The sequence below is a fragment of the Myxocyprinus asiaticus genome, chromosome 26 (assembly GCF_019703515.2).
Source record: "Myxocyprinus asiaticus isolate MX2 ecotype Aquarium Trade chromosome 26, UBuf_Myxa_2, whole genome shotgun sequence".
In the NCBI taxonomy this organism is placed as follows: Eukaryota; Metazoa; Chordata; class Actinopteri; order Cypriniformes; family Catostomidae; genus Myxocyprinus; species Myxocyprinus asiaticus.
In genome coordinates, this window is record NC_059369.1 from 37,191,883 (window position 1) to 37,214,991 (window position 23,109).

General features: G+C 38.2%; 1 protein-coding gene across 1 annotated transcript in view; it reads left to right on the forward strand.

Moving 5' to 3' along the window:
* gramd1bb (GRAM domain containing 1Bb) overlaps window positions 1-23,109 on the forward strand; it is a 131,627-nt gene that overhangs the window by 26,833 nt on the left and 81,685 nt on the right. The window contains exons 2-3 of the mRNA XM_051656079.1: window positions 12-101; window positions 4,898-4,924. Of these exons, the coding sequence (XP_051512039.1) occupies window positions 12-101; window positions 4,898-4,924 (117 nt within the window). The remainder of the gene's footprint in view (window positions 1-11; window positions 102-4,897; window positions 4,925-23,109) is intronic.

Here is a 23,109-nt window from a genome sequence, read left to right on the forward strand (position 1 = left end):
CCCTTTTACAGCAGTCAGCAGAGTAGTCAGCAGAGCAGCCAGCAAAGTAGCCATGATGATGACTCCAGTCGCTTCCTGACTCCCTTCATCCGCGAAGAGAGGTATAAGCAGGGTTGGGAGGGTTACTTTTGAAATATATTCCACTACAGATTACAGAATACATGCTGTAAAATGTAATTTGTAACATATTCCATTAGATTACTCAAAGTCAGTAACGTATTCGAAATACTTTGGATTACTTTTAGATTTTTCAAATCAAATTGATCTTGTTTTAAGGATTTTTTTATATATTTACAGGAAAACAATACAAAAATTATTATCAAGAATACGATTTTTGCCCTAGTATCAAAGGTCTTACTAGAAAAAAAGAAATTATGATCCAACATGAATTTTCTTGATAAAAAAAATATGATCGTGCCTGGTAACATGTGCATGTAAAATGGCTAGAAACAGCATTTTAGTTTAGCGTAAAGCTGACAATTTACACAAGGTTTATTTCTATTTCTTCTGCTCCAAACTTACTTCAAACTTACTTCTCTGTCTGCTCGTATGAATGTAACACATCATAAGAAAGTGTTTCACCGCTGTTCAAATGCACTTTGGATCGCATCATTTTTATGTATACATTTTTCCATCTGAAAGGACTAAATATTAAATGAAACAAATGACAATAAAATGCAAAGTAATCTCTTCAGTAATCAAAGTACTTTTTGAATGTAACTGTATTCTAAATATCAATGATTTAAACTGTAACTGTAGTGAAATACAGTTACTTATATTTTGTATTTTAAATACGTAATCCCGTTACACGCATTACGTTACTCCCCAACCCTGGGTATAAGCAATGTAACTGCCTGTCTCATAGATTTAAACAACACACTTTTTAGTGTGTTTAGGATTGGCTAACAGCATAAAATATGTAAGTTCACATTATAGAGTTTTTTATTTGCTGTTACATTTATACAAGCCTATTGGTTTTATGTATATAATATCAACCTTTACGTACTTCCAGCTTATTTGTATCCATCTTAAATGAGTTAAAATCAAACTGATAATTCTGTTAGTCATGGTAATGACTGCTGACATGTCAGAGATGATTGAGGTAAAAAATGTCAAACCTTTAGGCTAAACATTGTATGTGTTAATGAGCGCAAAAAATAAGTGTTACATTTACCCCTGCTCTTTCCTGCTTATCAGAAACATTAATCATTTGGGTCAGTTTTTTTATAAGTGATTTAATGCACAGCAATCCTTGGCCAATCAGATCTCCTCAGAGCTCATGGTGCAAAGGTGAAGAATTGCATAATGCTTTCTAATGTTCAGAATCAGCTGCCCCACAGCAATGGCTTTAACAAGCTTGAGAGGCATAAAAATAGATTAAACAGTTAAGCTTGATGTGATGGCAATTAAGGCATAATGTATTTAGGTGGCTGGTTCAGTGGAAAAAGCTCCACACCAGAAGACTGCGATTATAATATCTGCTCTGTTGTGCCTTTGCGTAGAAAATTTCAACCGTATTTGTTTTTATTTATTTTTCCAAGAGCACTCAATGGAGTGTGTTATGATCTCTTTGTTTCCCTCTCTTTCTTCTTGTGCTTGATATTGAATATGAAAAAAGCAAAGAACAACATTTACAAGTGCAAATTAGTGAACTGAAGTAGCATTTATTAGCAATCATGATCAAATCCACTATACATATATATATATATATATATATATATACACACACACAGTGGTGTGAAAAAGAGTTTGCCCCCTTCCTGATTTCTTATTTTTTTGCATGTTTGTCACACTTAAATGTTTCAGATCATCAAACGAGTTTAAATATTAGTCAAAGATAACACAAGTAAACACAAAATGCAGTTTTTAAATGAAGGTTGTTATTATTAAGGGAAAACAAAATCCAAACCTACATGGCCCTGTGTGAAAAAGTGATTGCCCCCTAAACCTAATAACTGGTTGGGCCACCCTTAGCAGCAACAACTGCAATCAAGTGTTTGCGATAACTTGCAATGAGTCTTTTACAGTGCTGTGGAGGAATTTTGGCCCACTCATCTTTGCAGAATTGTTGTAATTCAGCCACATTGGAGGGTTTGAGCATGAACTGCCTTTTTAAGGTCATGCCACAGCATCTCAATAGGATTCAGGTCAGGACTTTGACTAGGCCACTCCAAAGTCTTCATTTTGTTTTTCTTCAGCCATTCAGAGGTGGACTTGCTGGTGTGTTTTGGATCATTGTCCTGCTGCAGAACCCAAGTTCGCTTCAGCTTGAGGTCACGAACAGATGGCCAGACATTCTCCTTCAGGATTTTTTGGTAGACAGCAGAATTCATGGTTCCATTTATCACAGCAAGTCTTCCAGGTCCTGAAGCAGCAAAGCAGCCCCAGACCATCACACTACCACCACCATATTTTACTGTTGGTATGATGTTCTTTTTCTGAAATGCGGTGTTACTTTTACGCCAGATGTAATGGGACACACACCTTCCAAAAAGTTCAACTTTTGTCTCGTCAGTCCACAGAGTATTTTCCCAAAAGTCTTGGGGATCATCAAGATGTTTTCTGGCAAAAATGAGATGAGCCTTAATGTTCTTTATGCTCAGCAGTGGTTTTTGTCTTGGAACTCTGCCATGCAGGCCATTTTTGCCCAGTCTCTTTCTTATGGTGGAGTCATGAACACTGGATGTTGTTGTGGGGTCTTTTGTGACCTCTTTGATGAGTCGTCGCTGCGCTCTTGGGGTAATTTTGGTCGGCCGGCCACTCCTGGGAAGGTTCACCACTGTTCCATGTTTTCGCCATTTGTGGATAATGGGCTCTCACTGTAGTTCTCTGGAGTCCCAAAGCTTTAGAAATGGCTTTATAACCTTTTCCAGACTGATAGATCTCAATTACTTTCTTTCTCATTTGTTCCTGAATTTCTTTGGATCTCAGCATGATGTCTAGCTTTTGAAGATCTTTTGGTCTACTTCAATTTGTCAGGCAGGTCCTATTTAAGTGATTTCTTGATTGAGAACAGGTGTGGCAGTAATCAGGCCTGGGTGTGGCTAGAGAAATTGAACTCAGGTGTGATAAACCACAGTTAAGTTCTGTTTTAACAGGTGGGGCAAACACTTTTTCACACAGGGCCATGTAGGTTTGGATTTTGTTTTCCCTTAATAATAACAACCTTCATTTAAAAACTGCATTTTGTGTTTACTTGTGTTATCTTTGACTAATATTTAAACTTGTTTGATGATCTGAAACATTTAAGTGTGACAAATATGCAAAAAAATAAGAAATCAGGAAGGGGGCAAACACTTTTTCACACCACAGTATATATATATATATATATATATATATATATATATATATATATATATATATATCCAGTAATTTTTACCATAAAAAAGTTTCACACATGAAGAAATGTAAGCTGAAATTCTGTTTTATTTTTCAAAGAGCTGGGTATACCCTGATGTTGCAACAACACAAACTGCTGAATACTACTCATGTTATCTCTGTAATACTCTTGTTATCAAAAACTTTTGATTGAGTGATAAATGATTCATGCAACAACAAATACAGTATGCCTGTGACTACAATGGCATCAGTTATAGAAAACGTATAGTATTAAGGCAAAGGAAGCCTCCATTGTCTCGGCCAGCAAAACATGAAACAATAGTCACACTTAAAAATGTATGAAGGATAACATAATATCAAATCAAGAGATACCTGCAATACAAATGATGCAAGATCTTTTATCAGAAATAACATCTCTTTTGTTTGCCATATTTGCAATTTGGTAAATTAGGGTAATCTGGCATATTTTTTGCACTTTCGAGTTGATTGTGATGTAGCGAGAACTTTACACATTTAGTTGGTCCATATTAGCCAATGTTCTAAATTACCCAAATTCAACCTCCTTTTAACCAACTGGTCATTTTTAGTGGATGTATGAACCAGTTCCTCTCACGTTCACTCAGATGACCTTACAGACTAAAGGTGTGTTCACCAGACAAATCTCATGAAAAAATGGTAACAAGAGGTCGACCTACAGTTGCGACACACTGCACAAGAACTTATTTTGAATTGGTGTGACATGACAGGCACAGAATCCAATATTCAGAAACATTTGTGTAGTAATTAAGTTAATCAACTCCTAATTTAAACCCTAAACCTAGCTCAAAGAGTACTGACACCAAAACAGCATTCTTTTACTTACTACTTTGCAAAAATGGCATGAAAAATGGCATTTTTTATTTTAATAGAGTAACCACAGACATAAGTTATCATATTAACTAAGTTCCACTAACATTTGTCATCCAGAAAGTTTCCAAATACTTTTTGTCTTAATTTTTATTTTAGACAAGTATAGTTTTATACTTTAAATGTAAGCAAACTGCATAATGTTTTGTTTGAGAATTGTGCTTGTGCTATCATTCTTTAAAATGCCACTTTTACTTTATATATATATATATATATTATGTAATGCAATAACAATCACAACAGTTTTACGTGTGGCTTAAATGAATAGTTCTTTCAAAAATACAAATGTTGTCATAATTTACTCACCCTCAAGTTGTTCTAAACCCATAAAACTTCCATCTGTGGAATACAAAAGGAGAAGTTAGGCAGAGTGTTATCCTCAGTTACCATTCACATTCATTTCATTGTTTTCTATATAATGAAAATTAATGGTAAATGGTTATTCACATCTCATGTTGAATTCCACAGATGAAAGAAATGCATAGGGTTTTGAACAACATAAATAATGACAGAATTTTCATTTTTGGGTGAACTAACTGAAGTGTCCAAATACATTCTGGGGCCAGTGTACAGCACATCTCCTCTATTAATCAAAATTTTCATCAAACACACTTAACAGTTCTCTCACTGACACTGTTGATTTGTGTTTCAGGGCTGACAGTGGGCCAGACAAGTGTAGGTAAGAATAAAAACCACATCAGCATCACAGGGGAGATGGGGGCTACTTTTCACACTTTTTACTCCAGTGAATATATCTTGCGGTAGGTATATTTTTGAAAGCCAATTTCTGTATAGCTACATAGCTTAAATTGAGAGTTGTGGCTAGAAAGAGCTACTGAACATTTGCATCTTTATTGCCCAGAAAAGAAGATACAGTTCAATGAACACACAATATCATGGCATGTTGTCAAAATTGGACCTGCTATTAAACAGCCTATTATTGGCTTTTCAGCTAAATTAAAGCAATAAAACAATTATGAAACACACAACAATTAAATAGTTGACCCTTGCATGCCATGAAATGTATGCCAGTGCGGTTTTATTGTGTGCACTTCCAAGAGCTACAGCAAAAATATGATGATATTGAAATTTTAGTTCGGGTTATTTAATTCACAAAATATTGTTTTTCAAGGCTTTTGAAGTACAGTAGGTGTTTGAAACCAACATAAAAAAAACACTGTTAGAGAAAATACAAGTTTTTTCATTTGCCTTTTGACTGGTATAGTTACTGAATGACAATTTACCCATGTGACAACAAAACCCTGGTCTCCCCTCAGTCCCTCACACTTTGGTTTCAAGTGTGTGTATGTGTGTGTTTGTGCATGAATGTGCACAGGAATTGGTAGATGTAGTAATCTTGACTCAAATATCTCTGCAAACTGCAATGTGATGGCTGTTTTGTCTGAGGTGCTGTATTTTAGAGCTCCGCTGTGCTTTTGTAAAATTGAGCCCTGAATACAGTTGCAAGCTATGGAATGTCATTGTTTGCCTTTGTTATTGGACAAACAGCACCGATCACAATGCCTGGGCACAAAAAGAGCTCTGTGCTCAGCCCAGGCTGTCTGGGGCTTCAACTGTTTGAGTTTCTCTTTGATTTCTGTATCTATCCATCAAATAAGACATACAGTAGGCCAAAAATCTGCCTGTCATTGCGGGGATAGAGATAACCATCCAAACCATCCAGGACGAGAAGGTAAGTGGAGGCAGGAAACACAGATTAGATATTGTGAGGATTTTGTCAGCAGAAAAAAAAAATGGTGTTTTTAAAAAAAATATTATGCCATTGTGTCTCTGTACATTTGCATCTGTTACAGTGATGCTGTGTGTGAAATACTGAAAATGTTGAAATCATCTCTGAGGAATATTCTCTACAGATATTTAATCTATGAGAACTGCAGTCAAGTCTAAAATTGTTTCTGGGCTTTTTCTACTTTTAAGCTGTTTGACTTCTGTATCTCTCTAAAGCTCAAATAAGGCAAATATAAATACTGTGAAATACTGTATAAGCATGAAATGCCTGAGACATTACATTTGTACACCACAAAACTTTTAAAGACTTAAATAATGTGCATTTATTTGCAGAGGCATAAAGTATGAAGTTTCTGAGACTTTCAACAACTCTTCTTTAAGGCAACGTGCACACTATCCATTTCTGTTGGAAAACGCATTGATTTTGCAGCATTTTGGCCTCTTGTCCACAGTGGAATTGCGTTTTCATCCACCGACATCCAAGTGTCTGGTCAGCTTTACTTAGTCCATTTGCGTTGGGACAACATTCATATTTTTTGTTTAGCTAACTGAAACTGAGCAGAGGATTTCTAGATCCCAGCATGCTTTGATAAGGCTCGACAGGGAGAGTTAATGTTAAAATTAAGTGACATATCGTGTCTTTGTGCAAGACAAATATAAAGGGGTAAGTGTTTAATGTTTTGTTATATTGAGATTTAGAAGAATTTCTGTTGTGTTGCAGTTTTGGGGGTTACCATCATGGTGAAGAGTGGAGCTTGAGCCTAAGTTGAGGACCAGTACATTTTTTGAATATTCAATATATTGCTTTATCTACTGAGCAAGTGCTGTGCTAATCATAGCATGGTGACCAAGTTTCACTCAAGCATGCTTCTCACCAGCATGCGCTGTATTTAGCATGCTAACATTTACTGTCAGCAGTTAGCATATCACTTTAAAAAAGTTTTGATTTGAGTTATTTTGACTTGTCAAATTTTGTTTAGTTTACTTGATCCAGTTAGGTTCCCTCTACTTAAAGTATTTAAATTGAAATTATATGGTAATTTTAATTTATGAAAGCTAATTTCAAACATGTGGAACTACTGTCCATGATTGAATCAAATTCAGCCAAATAATTTAAAAAATTTTTTTTAGGGCAGAGCATTTTGAAAACGCTCTTCATCACCACATATTTTGAAAAGCGACAATGTTAGGAAACTGAAAGTGGAGTTTTGTAATGAAAACTTATTAGTGTGGATGTGGCCTAATGTTGCTTGGGATGTGGACCCGAGACCATTTGACATTCAGGGGGCTTTCACACTGGCAGTTTAGTCTGAAACATAGCACGGTTCGCATAAAAAGCTGGTCATGTGAAAGCTGTTTTGTGGACCGGGTTCTGAAACTGAGACTACCTACAGGTAGTGGAGGTGGTCTGAGCTCGGTTTCACTGGAACTGTGGTGCGGTTCACATGAGTGAGAAAGCAACCTGTACTCAGGTCCACACATGTACAGGAAGTAAAATTACTTGTGCATGCGTTTTTTGCATATTTAAGCATGATGACATTATCGGTTACACAAAAACAAACACACACATGCACCATGAGTGGCAGGGAAACATTGCGGTACACAGAAGAGGTGAGGTGTCTTTTATATATGCGGTGAGTGAGCATGCAACCAGCTGTGTCATCACAATCGCAGCATCAGGACCCGCACCAGCCGACTTCTTCCCCCAAGCAATCAGACTTTTGAACTCTTGATCTCCCACGATCAAAATACATCAGCACTGCACTTTATTACTCTTACTCTTATATCTCACACCGGACTGTCATAAATTATATTATTATTATATTATATTCTCTCTTAACAACACACTGGCAACTTACTATCAACCGACAGCCTGAATGTCAGTACAGTACAATACAACCTACTGTACATTCTATATATACTATATATACTTTTTTATTGTATAATGTGTATTCTATATTGTGTGTATTGTATACTGTACATTGTATGTTATTATTTGTATACTGTGTTGTGTGTAATTATGTGTATATTAGATTTTAAATTGTGTTGTAAATCTGATGTTTATTGTAAATTGGTATATGTCTCATCACTGTCACGACTACTATGTTGCTCGGAACTGCACCCAAGAATTTCACACACTATTGCACTTGTGTATATGGTTGTGTGACAATAAAAGTGATTTGATGATTTGATTTGATTTTGACAACAGATCATTTGTGAGCATCAGATATAGTCATGTTCTCCTAGCAAGTGTCGTTCACTCTGGTGCACATAATGACACTAAATTAAAAAATACAAATATAGCGACCTGCATTGTGTTTTACATCATGTGCACGCTTGTGATGATGCAAGTTGATGACGGAAAAGCACCAGGGTTTGACAGAATCATACATGAGTCTAACCAACACTGCGGGGGGCGCCGGGAACATTCACGCTCGGATTCGGACTGCAGCAAACGTGCCCAGTGTGAAAAATTCGGTTGATGACCAAGAGTAATGGTCGGTTAATAATTTCACTAAATAATACATTAGATTTCGGTTTGTTTCTCACCAAAGCTCATTGTATGCTTTCATAACAATCACGAGTAAGTAATTTATTAGACTTATGAATTATACTTTTGCATCCTTTTGAAGCTTGAAGAGGTGGTCACCATAAATGCTATTGTATGACATCACTGAGCACAACATTTCACAATTCCTCCCTTTGTTTTAAGAAAAATAAAGAAAGTCATATGGGGTTATAACAACACAGGGGTGCATAAACAATGACTGAATTTTCTTTTTTGGGTGAACTAACCCTTTAAGACAAGAGACCAGCTGGAGTAGGGGGTGGATTCGGACCAAGCAATCGAACTTAGTTTGAAAACCAGCCTTATTTTAATAAAAACAATGTTACTGTGGCAACATTTCTGCAAAATGATGTGTTTTATTACACGTATCCTGGCAGTTCCAATGTGAAATATCCACTGTGTGGAGCTAAAAGCGAGTTAAATGTTATCTTAAACAGATGAGGATTTTTAGGTGAATGCTCTATCGAGTTTTAATTCAACAAAAACTATCTCCCTACCCTAAACCTAAACTTAATCAATAGTGACATAAAAAGCAAATGTGAGATGAAAAACACAATTGTTAAAGAAACCATGTCATTTTGTGGTTCTTTTATGACTCTTTCGGCTCATGTGTCAACTTGCTTGCATTTCAGGACTCATCACAGTCCTTTGCATCACAAGTGCAACGCTCTATCAGTTGAGCAACTGCGCAATTAATCGCTTTCGAAGAAGCTTATAAATGTAGTTAGTTATGTAATACAAACGTTAAAATGTATTGCCTTACAAGGCAGGCGCTATAGTAAAAGTGTTTTGATATCATAAGCATTTTGTGAGTAACAGGGCAAAAAGTAAGTGTTAATGAACTGATCATCTGTGTTTGTGTGCAAGTGAATAAAGGTAATTTTTGTTGTAGCTCCTCCAGTTTTTATTTTACCAGGAAATTACAAAAATGTAGGTATAGTAATGGTATTCTATGAGACCAGGTTGGTGAAAGCCTAAAACACACTGCAGTACATTAGCTTTTTTTGCCCAGATGCTGAACAGAGGCTGCTCTATTGTTTTCCAGCCCTGATGTGTAGGTCTGTTCTGAATGGTCAAGACTGTTGTCAAACCACTATCTCCTGATCATCACCACATGCCAGTTTAACCAGTGACAGGACACATGGCCCATCTCTTTTGTTTCATTGCACTGGTCGCCTGGGGATTTAGAAAAGCCCATACAACACACCACAATGGGCACCATGTGAAAATGTGGCTTTAACGTATTGTCTCATTTCAATACAAGATTTAACTGAACCTTTATCTCTTTGCAAAGTGTCCACTCTAGGACATCTGTATGATCTCATATTATTGTTTACATGGGGCTGACCTCCTCTTTTTTAAGCTGCCACTGATTTTGTGGTGCTTATATTTAAATTAACACATTTGCTTAAAGTTAAAGCGTGTTATTTCTGTGCCACTAGTGTCACCAAATGGAAGTGTCATAGATATATGAGCAATAGAAAATTCAGTAACAATTTAGGGCTTTTTACACTGCGCTTACCCCGGGTTAACTTAATTTTAAACCCTGCTTTTAATCAACATTTCACACTTATAATTTTGAAAGGGGTTAGCACCTTTTTATCCGGGGTTATAAAACCCTGCTCTGGAGCAGGGTGAGCCCCGCATTTGTGGGGTTAACCCTGTGTTGCGGTACCAAAGGTGTATACAAGGCTGCATTCATCCAATCATTGTTATTGACACCGCAAATATGCAAATAAGAACGTTACTCAGCGTTTAAAAATGAACAATGCGAAATATCGGAACATGAATACCCAGGTTTAATTATTATCACAGGGTAAAGTATGAACAGTGTGAAACATGAAACAGGTAACCCAGGATTCCATTTACCTGGGGTTTTATAATAACCTGGAGTTAATGATTTCAAGTGTGAAAATCTCTTTTATTTTAAACGCCCACAATAATGCACTAGTTAAACATGGATAAAACAGTAGTTAATAATTAACTGAGTAAAGCTATCCCAGCCATAATTTGCAACTTATTAAATGTCTTATTTTTGTGTAATGTAATTAATGCTCTATTTCAAAGATCCATCATAAATTACAAAAATCTTCTAATAAAGACACCTTGACCCTCTGTTTTAAAGTGAACATTTTAGCTATTCAACAAATTGGTTTGTTTTGCATTTATTAGGTGGTACTCAATTGTATTTACATACTTAAAAAGGTAATTTCGACTAATTAGCATTGATTTGACCTATAAATTGCCACAATTTTTGACCCCCTGTTCTATTGTGACATTTTTAGCTACTCAATATATTGGATTGTTTTCCACCTATTAGGTTGCATTTTGAGTCTATTGAACCATATTAAAGGGATAGTTCACCCAAAAATAAAAATTCTCTCATCATTTACTCACCCTCATGCCATCCCAGATGTGTATGACTTTCTTTCTTCTGCAGAATGCAAATTATGATTTTTAGAAGAATATTTCATCTCTGTAGGTCCATACAATGCAAGTGAATGGGTGCCAAAAATTTGATGCTCCAAAAAGCACATAAAGTATCATGAAATTAATCCATAAGACTCCAGTGTATTAATCCATATTTTCAGAAGTGATATGATAGGTGTGGGTGAGAAACAGATCAATATTTATGTCCTTTTTTTGCTTGAAATTCTTCTCCCTGTGCATTAGGGGGCAATATGCATAAAGAAAGTGAATCACCAAAAACACAAGGAAAAGAATGTGATCTGTTTCGCACCCACACCTATCTTATCGCTTCTGAAGATATTTATTTAACCACTGGAGTCATATGGATTACTTTTATACAGACTTGTGTGATTTTTTGAAGATTCCAAAATTTTGGCACTCATTCACTTGCATTGTATTGATCAAAAGATCTCCATTTGAGTTCAGCAGATTAAAGAAAGTCATACACATCTGGGATGGCATAAGGGTAAGTAAATGATAAGAGAATTTTAATGTTTTTTTTTGTAATTTTTTTTATTGTTTTTTTATTGTTTTTTTAATTTTGATAGTTATTGAAATATGCAACAAAAAAAAAAAAAGCAAACAAAATAACAAACAAAAAACAGTAGAAGATTTTAGTAATTTATTAGTAACAGATTTGAAAAGCCAATACTAATTAGCCTACTGATTGGTAAACTTTGAAAAACTTTAAAAACTTTAAAAAATGTATGTCTACACAAAAATAAGAAATTCAGTAAGTTGTAAATTATTGTACTACATTTAGTTAATTTTTAATTACTGTATTATTCATGCTTAACTAGTTCATTATTGTGGACCCAGGAAAATATTGGAGAAAGAGGGGGCAAATAATAAATTGTACACACGTTGTAGGGCGAACTCAAATCTGTATCACCTGCATGAGTGCTACAGTTACATGCCCTAACTGCATGCCACGGCTGCAACAAACTGCCATTTTTTTTCCACCAGAAGTCAAATGAAACCATCCAAATTATTTCACTATACTGGACATGGTTAAATTTAGCAAACCACAAAATTAGAGGGATATATGTGTATATACAACAGTTAGTTCTGGTCCTCGAATCTGATTGGAAGAGAGACATTCCAGGAGTTCTGATGGTCTCACACCATAATCACTCAGACGCTTCACTGTGTGTATCACTCCGCTTGTGTTCGTGCCGTTCTAAACTGAAGTGCATGAGCAGTGCAGATGTGTTTAGGGATATGTCTCTATATATTTCATTTTGTGACATTACATACACTATATTGCCAAAAGTATTCGCTCACCCATCCAAATAATTGAATTCAGGTGTTCCAATCACTTCCATGGCCACAGGTGTATAAAATGAAGCACCTAGGCATGCAGACTGCTTCTACAAACATTTGTGAAAGAATGGGCCGCTCTCAGGAGCTCAGTGAATTCCAGCGTGGTACTGTGATAGGATGCCACCTGTGCAACAAGTCCAGTCGTGAAATTTCCTCGCTACTAAATATTCCACAGTCAACTGTCAGTGGTATTATAACAAAGTGGAAGCGATTGGGAATGACAGCAACTCAGCCACGAAGTGGTAGGCCATGTAAAATGACAGAGCGGGGTCAGCGGATGCTGAGGCGCATAGTGCACAGAGGTCGCCAACTTTCTGCAGAGTCAATCGCTACAGACCTCCAAAGTTCATGTGGCCTTCAGATTAGCTCAAGAACAGTGCATAGAGAGCTTCATGGAATGGGTTTCCATGGCCGAGCAGCTGCATCCAAGCCATACATCACCAAGTGCAATGCAAAGCGTCGGATGCAGTGGTGTAAAGCACGCCGCCACTGGACTCTAGAGCAGTGGAGACGCGTTCTCTGGAGTGACGAATCATGCTTCTCCATCTGGCAATCTGTTGGACGAGTCTGGGTTTGGCGGTTGCCAGGAGAACGGTACTCGTCTGACTGCATTGTGCCAACTGTGAAGTTTGGTGGAGGGGGGATTATGGTGTGGAGTTGTTTTTCAGGAGCTGGGCTTGGCCCCTTAGTTCCAGTGAAAGGAACTCTGAATGCTTCAGCATACCAAGAGATTTTGGACAATTCCATGCTCCCAACTTTGTGGGAACAGTTTGGGGATGGCCCCTTCCTGTTCCAACATGACTGCACACCAGTGCACAAAGCAAGGTCCATAAAGACATGGATGAGCGAGTTTGGTGTGGAAGAACTTGACTGGCCTGCACAGAGTCCTGACCTCAACCCGATAGAGCACTTTTGGGATGAATTAGAGCGAAGACTGCGAGCCAGGCTTTCTCGTCCAACATCAGTGTCTGACCTCACAAATGCGCTTCTGGAAGAATGGTCAAAAATTCCCATAAACACACTCCTAAACCTTGTGGAAAGCCTTCCCAGAAGAGTTGAAGCTGTTATAGCTGCAAAGGGTGGGCCGACGTCATATTAAACCCTATGGATTAAGAATGGGATGTCACTTAAGTTCATATGCGTCTAAAGGCAGATGAGCGAATACTTTTGGCAATATAGTGTATTTTAGCCAGCAGGTGGATGCAAAAGTCATTTTTGTGTGTAATATGAGCCAGTTGGTGACGTGAAGTGAGTCAGCGTCACTCAGTGTTTATATTCAACAGTGCTCCATGATCTTACTACTACACTACTAAAGCTAGGAAATAGCTTTAAATGGCTTTAAATTAACAACTTCAGCATTAAGGCTTATCACAGCTGAGAGACACAACAGACTGATAATTACACAAACTCAAGGCGCTTACCTCTTACCGGATTTTCCACATTGGAGAGGACAAAATGGCGGAGGACATTGCAGTTTATATAGTGAAAGACTCTTGCGCACCGGCTACCACGAAATAGGGAGGAATACCCCCGCTTGGATGACTATTTTCCACTGAGAAAATACGATGCATTTCACCAAAATGACAATATCTTTAGAAAGCTAACTAATGCACTAGAGCATCATCAGCAGTTGATTGTGCACGGTCCATCTCTCTCTCTCTCTCTCTCTCTCTCTCTCTCTCTCACACACACACACACACACACACTCATCCTTGTTTCTCCAATAACATGTTAGACACAGCCCAAGCTGTGATACCAGTAGTTCTGAAGTTATGTTTTTGAGAGGCTTGGAAGCATCATTTGGTTTGAACCAGCAATATATATATAGCTCTGGAAAAAATTAAGAGACCACTGCAAAATTATCAGTTTCTCTGGATATACTATTTATAGAATCAGAATGAGCTTTATTGCCAAGTATGCTTACACTCACAAGGAATTTGTCAAGGTGACAGAACCTTCCAGTGCAAAGAGAGTGCAACCATATATACATACATACAAACATATACATTTAAGCATATATACGTACATATAGTGACATAAAAAAATGAAAATAAGATATAACAGATAAAAAAGTTAAATATACAATAATGTTGAATATTTTATATACAGATATACAGTTATGTGCAGGTGATGTAATGTATTGGAGAAAAGGTAGGATATGTTAAAGAATATAAACTAAACATGGATATAAGTAGGAATAGATGGATTGAATATTGCACATAGATGTATTGACAAAAGGAAAGTATTTGGGGGCAGTTTTAACTGTTCATGAGGTGGATGGCCTCAGGAAAAAAACTGTTCCTGTGCCTGGCTGTTTTAGTGCTCAGTGCTCTGTAGCGCCGGCCAGAGGGCAAGAGTTCAAAAAGGAAATGTGCTGGGTAAATGGGGTCAAGAGTGATTTTACCAGCCCTTTTCGTCACTCTGGATGTGTAAAGTTCTAGCAGGGTGTGTAGGGGAGCGCCAATAATCCTCTCAGCAGTCCAAACTATACTTTGAAGTCTTCTGATGTCTGACTTGTTAGCTGAACCAAACCAGACAGTTATTGAAGTGCAGAGGACAGACTCACTGACTGCTGAGTAGAACTGTATCAGCAGCACCTGTGGCAGGTTGTACTTTCTCAGCTGGCGGAGGAAGTGCAACCTCTGCTGGGCCTTTTTCAAAATTGAACCTATGTGGGTCTCCTACTTCAGGTCCTGTGAGATGGTAGTGCCCAAGAACCTGAATGACTCTGCTGCCACAGTGCTGTATGGTTATGTGATAGAGTAAAATGAACATTTTGTTTTATTCTATAAAGTACTGACAACATTTCTCCCAAATTCCAAATAAAAATACCGTAATTTAGAGCATTTATTTTCAGAAAATGACAACTGGTCAAAATGACAAAAAAGATGCCATGTTTTCAGACCTTGAATAATGCAAAGTAAAGAAGTTCATATTCATTTTTAAACAACAATACTAATTTTTTAACATAGGAAGAGTTCAGAAATCAATATTTGGTGGAATAACTCTGATTTTCAATCACAGCTTTAATGTGTCTTGGCATGCTCTTTACCAGTCTTTCACATTGTTGTTGGGTGACTTTATGCCACTCCTGGCACAAAAAATTAAAGCAGCTCAGCTTTGTTTCATTGCTTGTGGCCATCCATCTTCCTCTTGATCACATTCCAGAGGTTTTCAATAGGGTTCAGGTCTGGAGATTGGGCTGGTCATGACAGGGTATTGATCCGGTTGTCCTCCATCCACACCTTGATTGACCTGGCTGTGTGGCGTGGAGCATTGTCCTGCTGGAAAAACCAATCCTCAGAGTTGGGGAACATTGTCAGAGCAGAAGGAAGAAAGTTTTCATCCAGGATAACCTTGTACTTGGCTTGATTCATGCGTCCTTCACAAAGACAAATCTGCCGATTCCAGCCTTGCTGAAGCACCCCCAGATCATCACCAATCCTCCACCTGGCCATTTAATGGTTAGATGGAGACCTGGAGAGGCCTACAAGCCACATTGACTTGCACTCACTGTGAAATTTGGTGGAGGATCGGTGATGATCTGGGGGTGCTTCAGCAAGGCTGGAATTGGGCAGATTCATCTTTGTGAAGGATGCATAAATAAATGGTTTTAATGTTGTGGCTGATCAGTGTTTATATATATATATATATATATATATATATATATATATATATATATATATATAATCTACCTAACAAAGAGGTAAAATGCTTCAAGAGGTTGGAGTGTACCTAAAAAAAATACAGAATACAAAATATAAATACAGTGTACCTAAAAAACATGTATTTTTCTCTCTGTAGCTTACTCATTTCTCCCTAATCTTTGATTTTGGCCCATGTTTACACTTCCTGTAGCTGTAGACGCCAGTTGGGGGGCAGTGATTCATGCATTATAGATGAGGTTGGCACCAGGGAAAACTATGTGAAGCTTTTGATGGCAAGAACATGAATAAACTATGTATCAAAAGCACTAACTCTAAGACTCAATGACCTCAGAAAGGCAAAAGAGAGTGGTCTGAGAATGGAAATGAGTTAGAGCCATTATATTATTCTTAAACGTGTAAATGTACAAATGCTTTGTCTTAAAGTTGATGCTTGTAATTTTTTCGAAGTTTAAATTCTTTATCGTATCCTAGCTTAATGGAAGGATATTAATGTCTGTGGATGGATATAAGTGTTTTGAGTTGAGGAGGGTCAGTTCAGGTAAAGTCGTTCATGTTTGACTCCAGATGAGGACATCATCCAGTGGCTCTCTCATTCCCTCTCTAGCTTTAGGGGCAGACCATCGGAGGAGAGCAAATCCCTCCATCATGGTGTCTCCCTGCCGTGTCCAGAATTAGCCTTAGATTACTCACTCTGCCACAGCAACTCTTCCATTTACATACTGCAACTTTCTCTCTCTCTCTCTCTCTCTCTCTCTCTCTCTCTCTCTCTCTCTCTCTCTCTCGCTATGTCACTGTCTCACTTGCTTCACTCTGTTTTTCCCCACAATCTACAGCTCAACTGAAACCAGCACATACAGCATGGCTTTTGTTCTAGAGTAGTGTCCATAGATAAAGGGATTCTTAAGCTGAGAAAGAGACTGAGAGAAAGAGAGAAATGTAGTGTACACCTTAGGATTGAAGGTTGTTTAATGGCTCTTGGGAGCATCTTAGGTTCTGATGGGGTGTTAAGTTGGCTATCGAGATTTTTTAAGGTTCTTTGGTAAAATTAACTGTTTTAGTGCATTGATTTTCTCCACAAAAAGGTGAGTAGATGTTAGATTTAATTGGGCCTTTCATGCATTTTATACATTTTTGTATTGATTATGATCTGTAGATGGCATTAAGTGATTTGTTCCATTATTTATTTTATTGACAAGCGTGGTGCTGGTGATTGGAAAGATTGTGATGGGTCATTAAAGGGATAGTTTACCATAAAATGAAAATTGTCTCATCATTTACTCACCCTCATGCCATCCCAGAAGTCTGTGACTTTCGTTCTACTGCTGAATACAAACAAAGATTTTTAGAAGAGTATTTCAGCTCTGTAGGTCCTCACAATGCAAGTGAATATGTACCAAAAATGTTAAGCTCCAAAAAGCGCATAAATGCAGCATGAAAGTAATCCATAAGACTCCAGTGGTTAAATCTATATCTTCAAAAGTGATATGATAGGAGTGGGTGAGAAAAAGATCAATATTTAAGTCCTTTTTTACTATAAATTCTTCTTCCTGCCCAGTAGGATGTGATATGCCCGATGAATGTGAATCGCCAAAAACAAAAGAAGAATAATGTGAAAGTGAAAGTGGAGATTGATAGTAAAAAAAAGGACTTAAATAGTGATCTGTTTCTCACCCACACATATCATATTCCCTGATGGACCACTACTGTTGTGTTGATTCTTCAGATCAGCACATTAGTTCTAGCTAGTTCTTTGAAAGGACCAGTACAAAAGTGCACCATATTGTTTTAACTTACAGTAATTACCATATAACTTAAAAATAGTTCTTCTTAGGCTTCATATGAAATTCCTCCTATGGTATCACAGCAACTCAAGACGTTCCTTCTATGGCACCACTGGAACTTAAGACTGACGTCTCTGGAACTCAAGAAGTTCCTCCTCTGGCATCATATAATAATTCAAGAAATATGGCATCATAGGAAATTAAAAAGTTCCTCTTTTGTTGTCGAAGGGGCTTAAAAGGGCTCTTTTATGGCATTAGGCTGAAAACTTTTTTGGCATCAGTGGCTTCGAACCTGGCATGATGCATCAAAAGGCACCATTAAATCAGTCGAAATGTGATTCGGACTGACATGAGAGTGGCATGAGAGTTTTTTTAAGGAAATATTCCTTTAAGGAGAGTCTTATCCTCTCAAAGGGAAGATGACAAGCACATGGTAGTGGTGTAGTAGTGGTAGTGACAGAAAAGTGGCACAGAAAGTAGAGTGCTGAAAAGGCAGTGGAAACTGGGTTTTGGAAAGAAAAGGACTAACAGAAGTGTGTATGTGATGTTTAAAGAAGGTCACGAGAGTGGGATCTAGGAGCAGCTTAACTTTAATGAAAAAATAAAGCAAAATACAAAACAGGATGGCCAGGAGACCCAGAAGACCAGAGCAGATCAGGCGGACGGCCAGGGGACCCAGGAGACCACCTCAGGGTAGGGACTGGATCAGGAGGCCTGGTTGGTGGCCACAGGACTGAAACAAGGTCAGGAGGCCTGGGAGGTGGCCACAGACTAGAGACTGGAGCCATGGAAGACTCTGAGGGTGGAGCTGTGGAAGGTGGAGCCGTAGGAGGCTCGAGGGGCAAAGCCGTGGCATGCAGAGCCCTGGGAGGCTCGAGGGGCAAAGCTGTGGAAGGTGGAGCCGTGGGAGGGTCGAGGGGCAAAGCCGTGGAAGGTGGAGCCGTAGGAGGATCGAGGGGCAAAGCTGTGGAAGGCAGAACCATGGTAGGCTCCAGGGGCTAATCCGTGGAAGGCGGAGCCGTGGGAGTCTCGAGACTAAGAGTCCTGCATGACTGGGAAATGACATCCGTGGTCGTGAACTTGAGCAGAGGCTCGGGAACGACCTCTGTGGTTGCGGGCATGGGCAGAGACTCTGGAACGACCTCTGTGGTCGTGAACATGGACAGAGACTCGGGAACAACCTCTACTGTCATGAACACTGGCAGAGACTCGGGAACAACCACTGTGGTCATGAGCATGGGCAGAGACTTGGGAGCAGAAGCCCTTCTTCTCCTCCTCCGCTTCCGGGTGGACGTGTATGCTGGCTCTGGGATGGGCGAGCCTGGCAACGCTGGCTCTGGGACGGACGAAGCTGGCAACGCTGGCTCTGGGACGGACGAGGTTTGCAACGCTGGCTCTGGGACGGACGAGGCTGGCAACGCTGGCTCTGGGATGGATGAGGCTTCAGGCTCGGTTGCCGTGGCAGGTGTGGACGTTGGCTCGGTGGCCATGGCAGCTTAACTTTAATGAAAAAATAAAACAAAATACAAAACAGGAATACAAAACAGAATAAATGCTGGAACAGGGCAAGACTGGGAACCAGGAAGCAAAAACAAACGTAAACAAACAGGATGGAAACCGGAGCACAAAGTGGAGAGAAACACAACAACTGACAATGTTAAAACAGACATCAGGGCAATATATACACAGGGATAAATGAGGTAAATGAAACACAGGTGAGAACAATAAGGAAAAGCTGGTAGTGATCAGGGTGGTGAATTATGAAAAATGTAGTGCAAGGGAGACTAGAGACAGATGACAGAGGCAAAACTCAGGGCAAAACAACAGTGAATCATGACAGTGTAAAAGCACAGTGTAGATAGGGACAAAGGCACACACCATCTGGATCCTTCACTCTGTCCTGACCATGCGACTGAAGAGAGACAACATGGTCTGGCCATGATGTTCCACCATAAGGTCAGGCATTCTCTTTAACTTTCAGTCTGTTTTCATCTACCCTTGACATCCATTATGTAGCTTTTCTTCCTTTCTCTTCGTTTCTCTTCCACTTTTGCTGTTTCACGTTTCATTTTTCTGCTCTGAATAATTTCTTATTCAATAATTTTAAATACATATATAACCTATAGATAGATGGAACACAAAAGGAGAATATTTGAACTTCCACACAATGAAAATGAATGAGGATGGATGCTGTAAAGCTCAAAAGATGACAGTAAAACATATATATTATTATATATTATATATAACATATATATTATTTTGTGTTCCACAGAAAAAAGTCAAAGGTTTGAAACAAAAAAAGAGATGATCAAATTTTAATTTTTGTGAACTATTAGGACTAAATGCATTATATTGTTTCTGTAGTAATACAGCAGGTGTTTTCAAGAGAGTGGTAGTTTCTGTGCGTGTGTGCGTTCTCTGTGCTCCTCTCTGCATAGATTTATGCCTCCTGTCATGGAGGGATTTCCAAGACTTTGTGGCTCCCAGTTGAGTCATTTGTTAGAGCTGAAGTCAGGCTCTCTCTCTCTCTCTCTCTCTCTCTCTCTCTCTCTCTCTCTCTCTCTCTCTCTCTCTCTCTCTCTCTCTCTCTCTCTCTCTTGAAGATTGCTCACCTCTGCCTATTACTCAAAGTCCTAATAATGTGCTAGCTCAGAGTTAAGCACTGCAGGAGATTTATTAATCTCATTCTCTGCCTGCTTTAAATACAGCAGCACAGTGCCATGGATCATCCTCTGTGAAGCAATTTGAACCCTTGTGCGTCAATAAAATAAAGTTACTCAGAGGTCTTTGAGGACAAAAATGTACTAAAATGTCCAAAAAACTGCCATAATAATATTATATATTAATATTATTTTCCACTTTCAATAAGTACATTTTTTTAACCAACATCAGTCCTAATCATAACAACCAAATATTCATTCATTTTCAGGATTTTAACTTTAAATGCCAGTTTGTTTATATAATGCCACTGTTGTTTTTTTTTTATGAAAAAAACAAAAAAAATTTTTTTGGGATTATCACAGTCTGGGATCTGTCAATGATTAGCAACAACATTGATTTTGATGCATTATTATTTTTTGTGCAGTGTCATATTTAAAAAAAAAAAAACACTCAGGACCTTAGAGGACAAAATGTCCACGTCACAAAACTGCCATAAAAATATTACAAATGAATATTATTTTCCACTTTCACTGACTTCAGTCCTGATCATAACTACCAAATATTCATTCATTTTCAGGATTTTAACCCTTTAAGTGCCAGTTTGTTTACATAATGTGACTGTTGTTTTTTTACACACACACACACACACACACACACACACACACACACACACACACACACACACACACATTTATCATTACACACATAAAAATCACACTCTGACATTCATACCAACACACCCACACAATTTTAGCTGCATCATTTATTCAGTTGGCCTGCAGTGCTCTATAATACAGCAAACAGAAAATAGGAAAGAAAAACATGTATTTGCTCCATAGGCTAAACATGAGAAAAATGGTGCCATCTGCTGGAAAATATTAAAAATTTACATTTTGAAGTCAGGGCTCTAGAATGAAAGCAAAATATCATAGAATTCATGATTTGATTTTATGGTTTAATGGCACTAGGATCAAATATTGCAGTTTTAATGGGTTTCAATGGGGACATTTTTGTCCTGAAAGTCCTGAGTGTGACAATTTTGTGTACACAGTGTATTATAGATGTATTTTAGGAACTGAGGTTGAAATATAAAAATTCCCCCCAAAATACACACCTTTGGCAAAATTTATGCCATTGGGATTAACATAGCCAAAATGCTCGAAAAAACAAAAATGAAAAAGACAAAAATGTCCCGAAGGTCACACAAGGGTTAAATCATTAAAAAAAAAATTTCTGATGAAGCACAAGTCATGCCCTCTCATTACAAGAATCAAATCAAATCACTTTATTGTCACACAGCCATATACACAAGTGCAATGGTGTGTCCAGTTTATCATCGCATTTCTTTTTCATTATAAATTTTGCTGAGGTGTTCACATTTGCATATTATCAAGGCTCAAGTCATGTCATGTCTGTTCGAGACGTGATTCAAAATTACTATTTTTGATTAAATCTAATTTCATTGAAGGTATCTCAGAGTTTAGCTGGATACTGAGTAAACAGATTTGACACCAGTGATTTGAGGGTCGCCTAGAGAATCAAAATAGGCTTATAGAGCTACTGATTATCCATTAAAGCTATGTGTAACAGGTGTAAAATCATGACCATTATCTGGAGGATCAGGTCTAAGATTATTGACAGCTTGATGGGTTCAAACTAGAATTGAATTAATTACATGAAATGCTGATTAATTAATCAAAATAATGAATTATTTTACATTGATTAGACAATGCAAAAACTGACTTTAGAAGTACATCATCTAGCTATCTATGAACAGCTGTTGGTTTGTAGTCTGTATAGTTGCTGGCTGCAGCTGGAGTTGCACTCACTGCCCACTGCTGACTATGACTCTCAAAAACTTGAAGGTGGTCCTGCAGCCTGAGCTGCTCGGTTGGTAGTAAACATGACTCATTATGGAATTTACATACGATTTTATTTTTTTTATTTTTTATTGTGTTATTTTTTATAAAATTAATCACACTGAATAAACATGATAAAGAGAGCTGCATACAGGTTTATTGGTAATATTTTTGTTGCTCTACCTCAAAATTCTATAAGAAATTGCCTGTATTGCTATGAATTGTCTGTACAATTGGTTCTCTTCTATATTTAGAGGATACTGTACTTAGATGCCCATTAGCACTTAACTGAACAAAGGGCCTTAGCTCTTTAGGGATTGGAGATTTGTCTGACATGCTTTTTTGTGGACTTAGGTTTTGGCAGACTTTGTAAAAGCTCCATGTAAGTCAAGGTAAAGGTTATAGCCGCTCATCCTTCACTCAGGGCGGATGGTGGATGCTCTCACAGGTGCTGAGAGTCAGTGTAAGCAGTGTGAACGTCTCTGAGAGTCCGAAGAGGGTGGTGCACCTCGGCTTGAAGTGATTTCATGCGGCCTGGATGAAATGAAGCGGAACTCTATGCATTGGAAGCAGGTGCCTCGCTGACAGTGATGTAAGCCGTAGAGGGTGGCGCCCTTTGGCTTGAAGCAGGTTCTGAAAGGCCTGGATGTTAGAATCTCTAGTCAGCAGGTGAATGGAGCATTGCAGGCCGGACACACACTTTTTTTTATGTATGTGACGTGCCTGGGGCAGGCCCCTGCCCGGTTGTTTTGGCCGCTATGGGCACTCGGTTCCTCCCTGCTCAG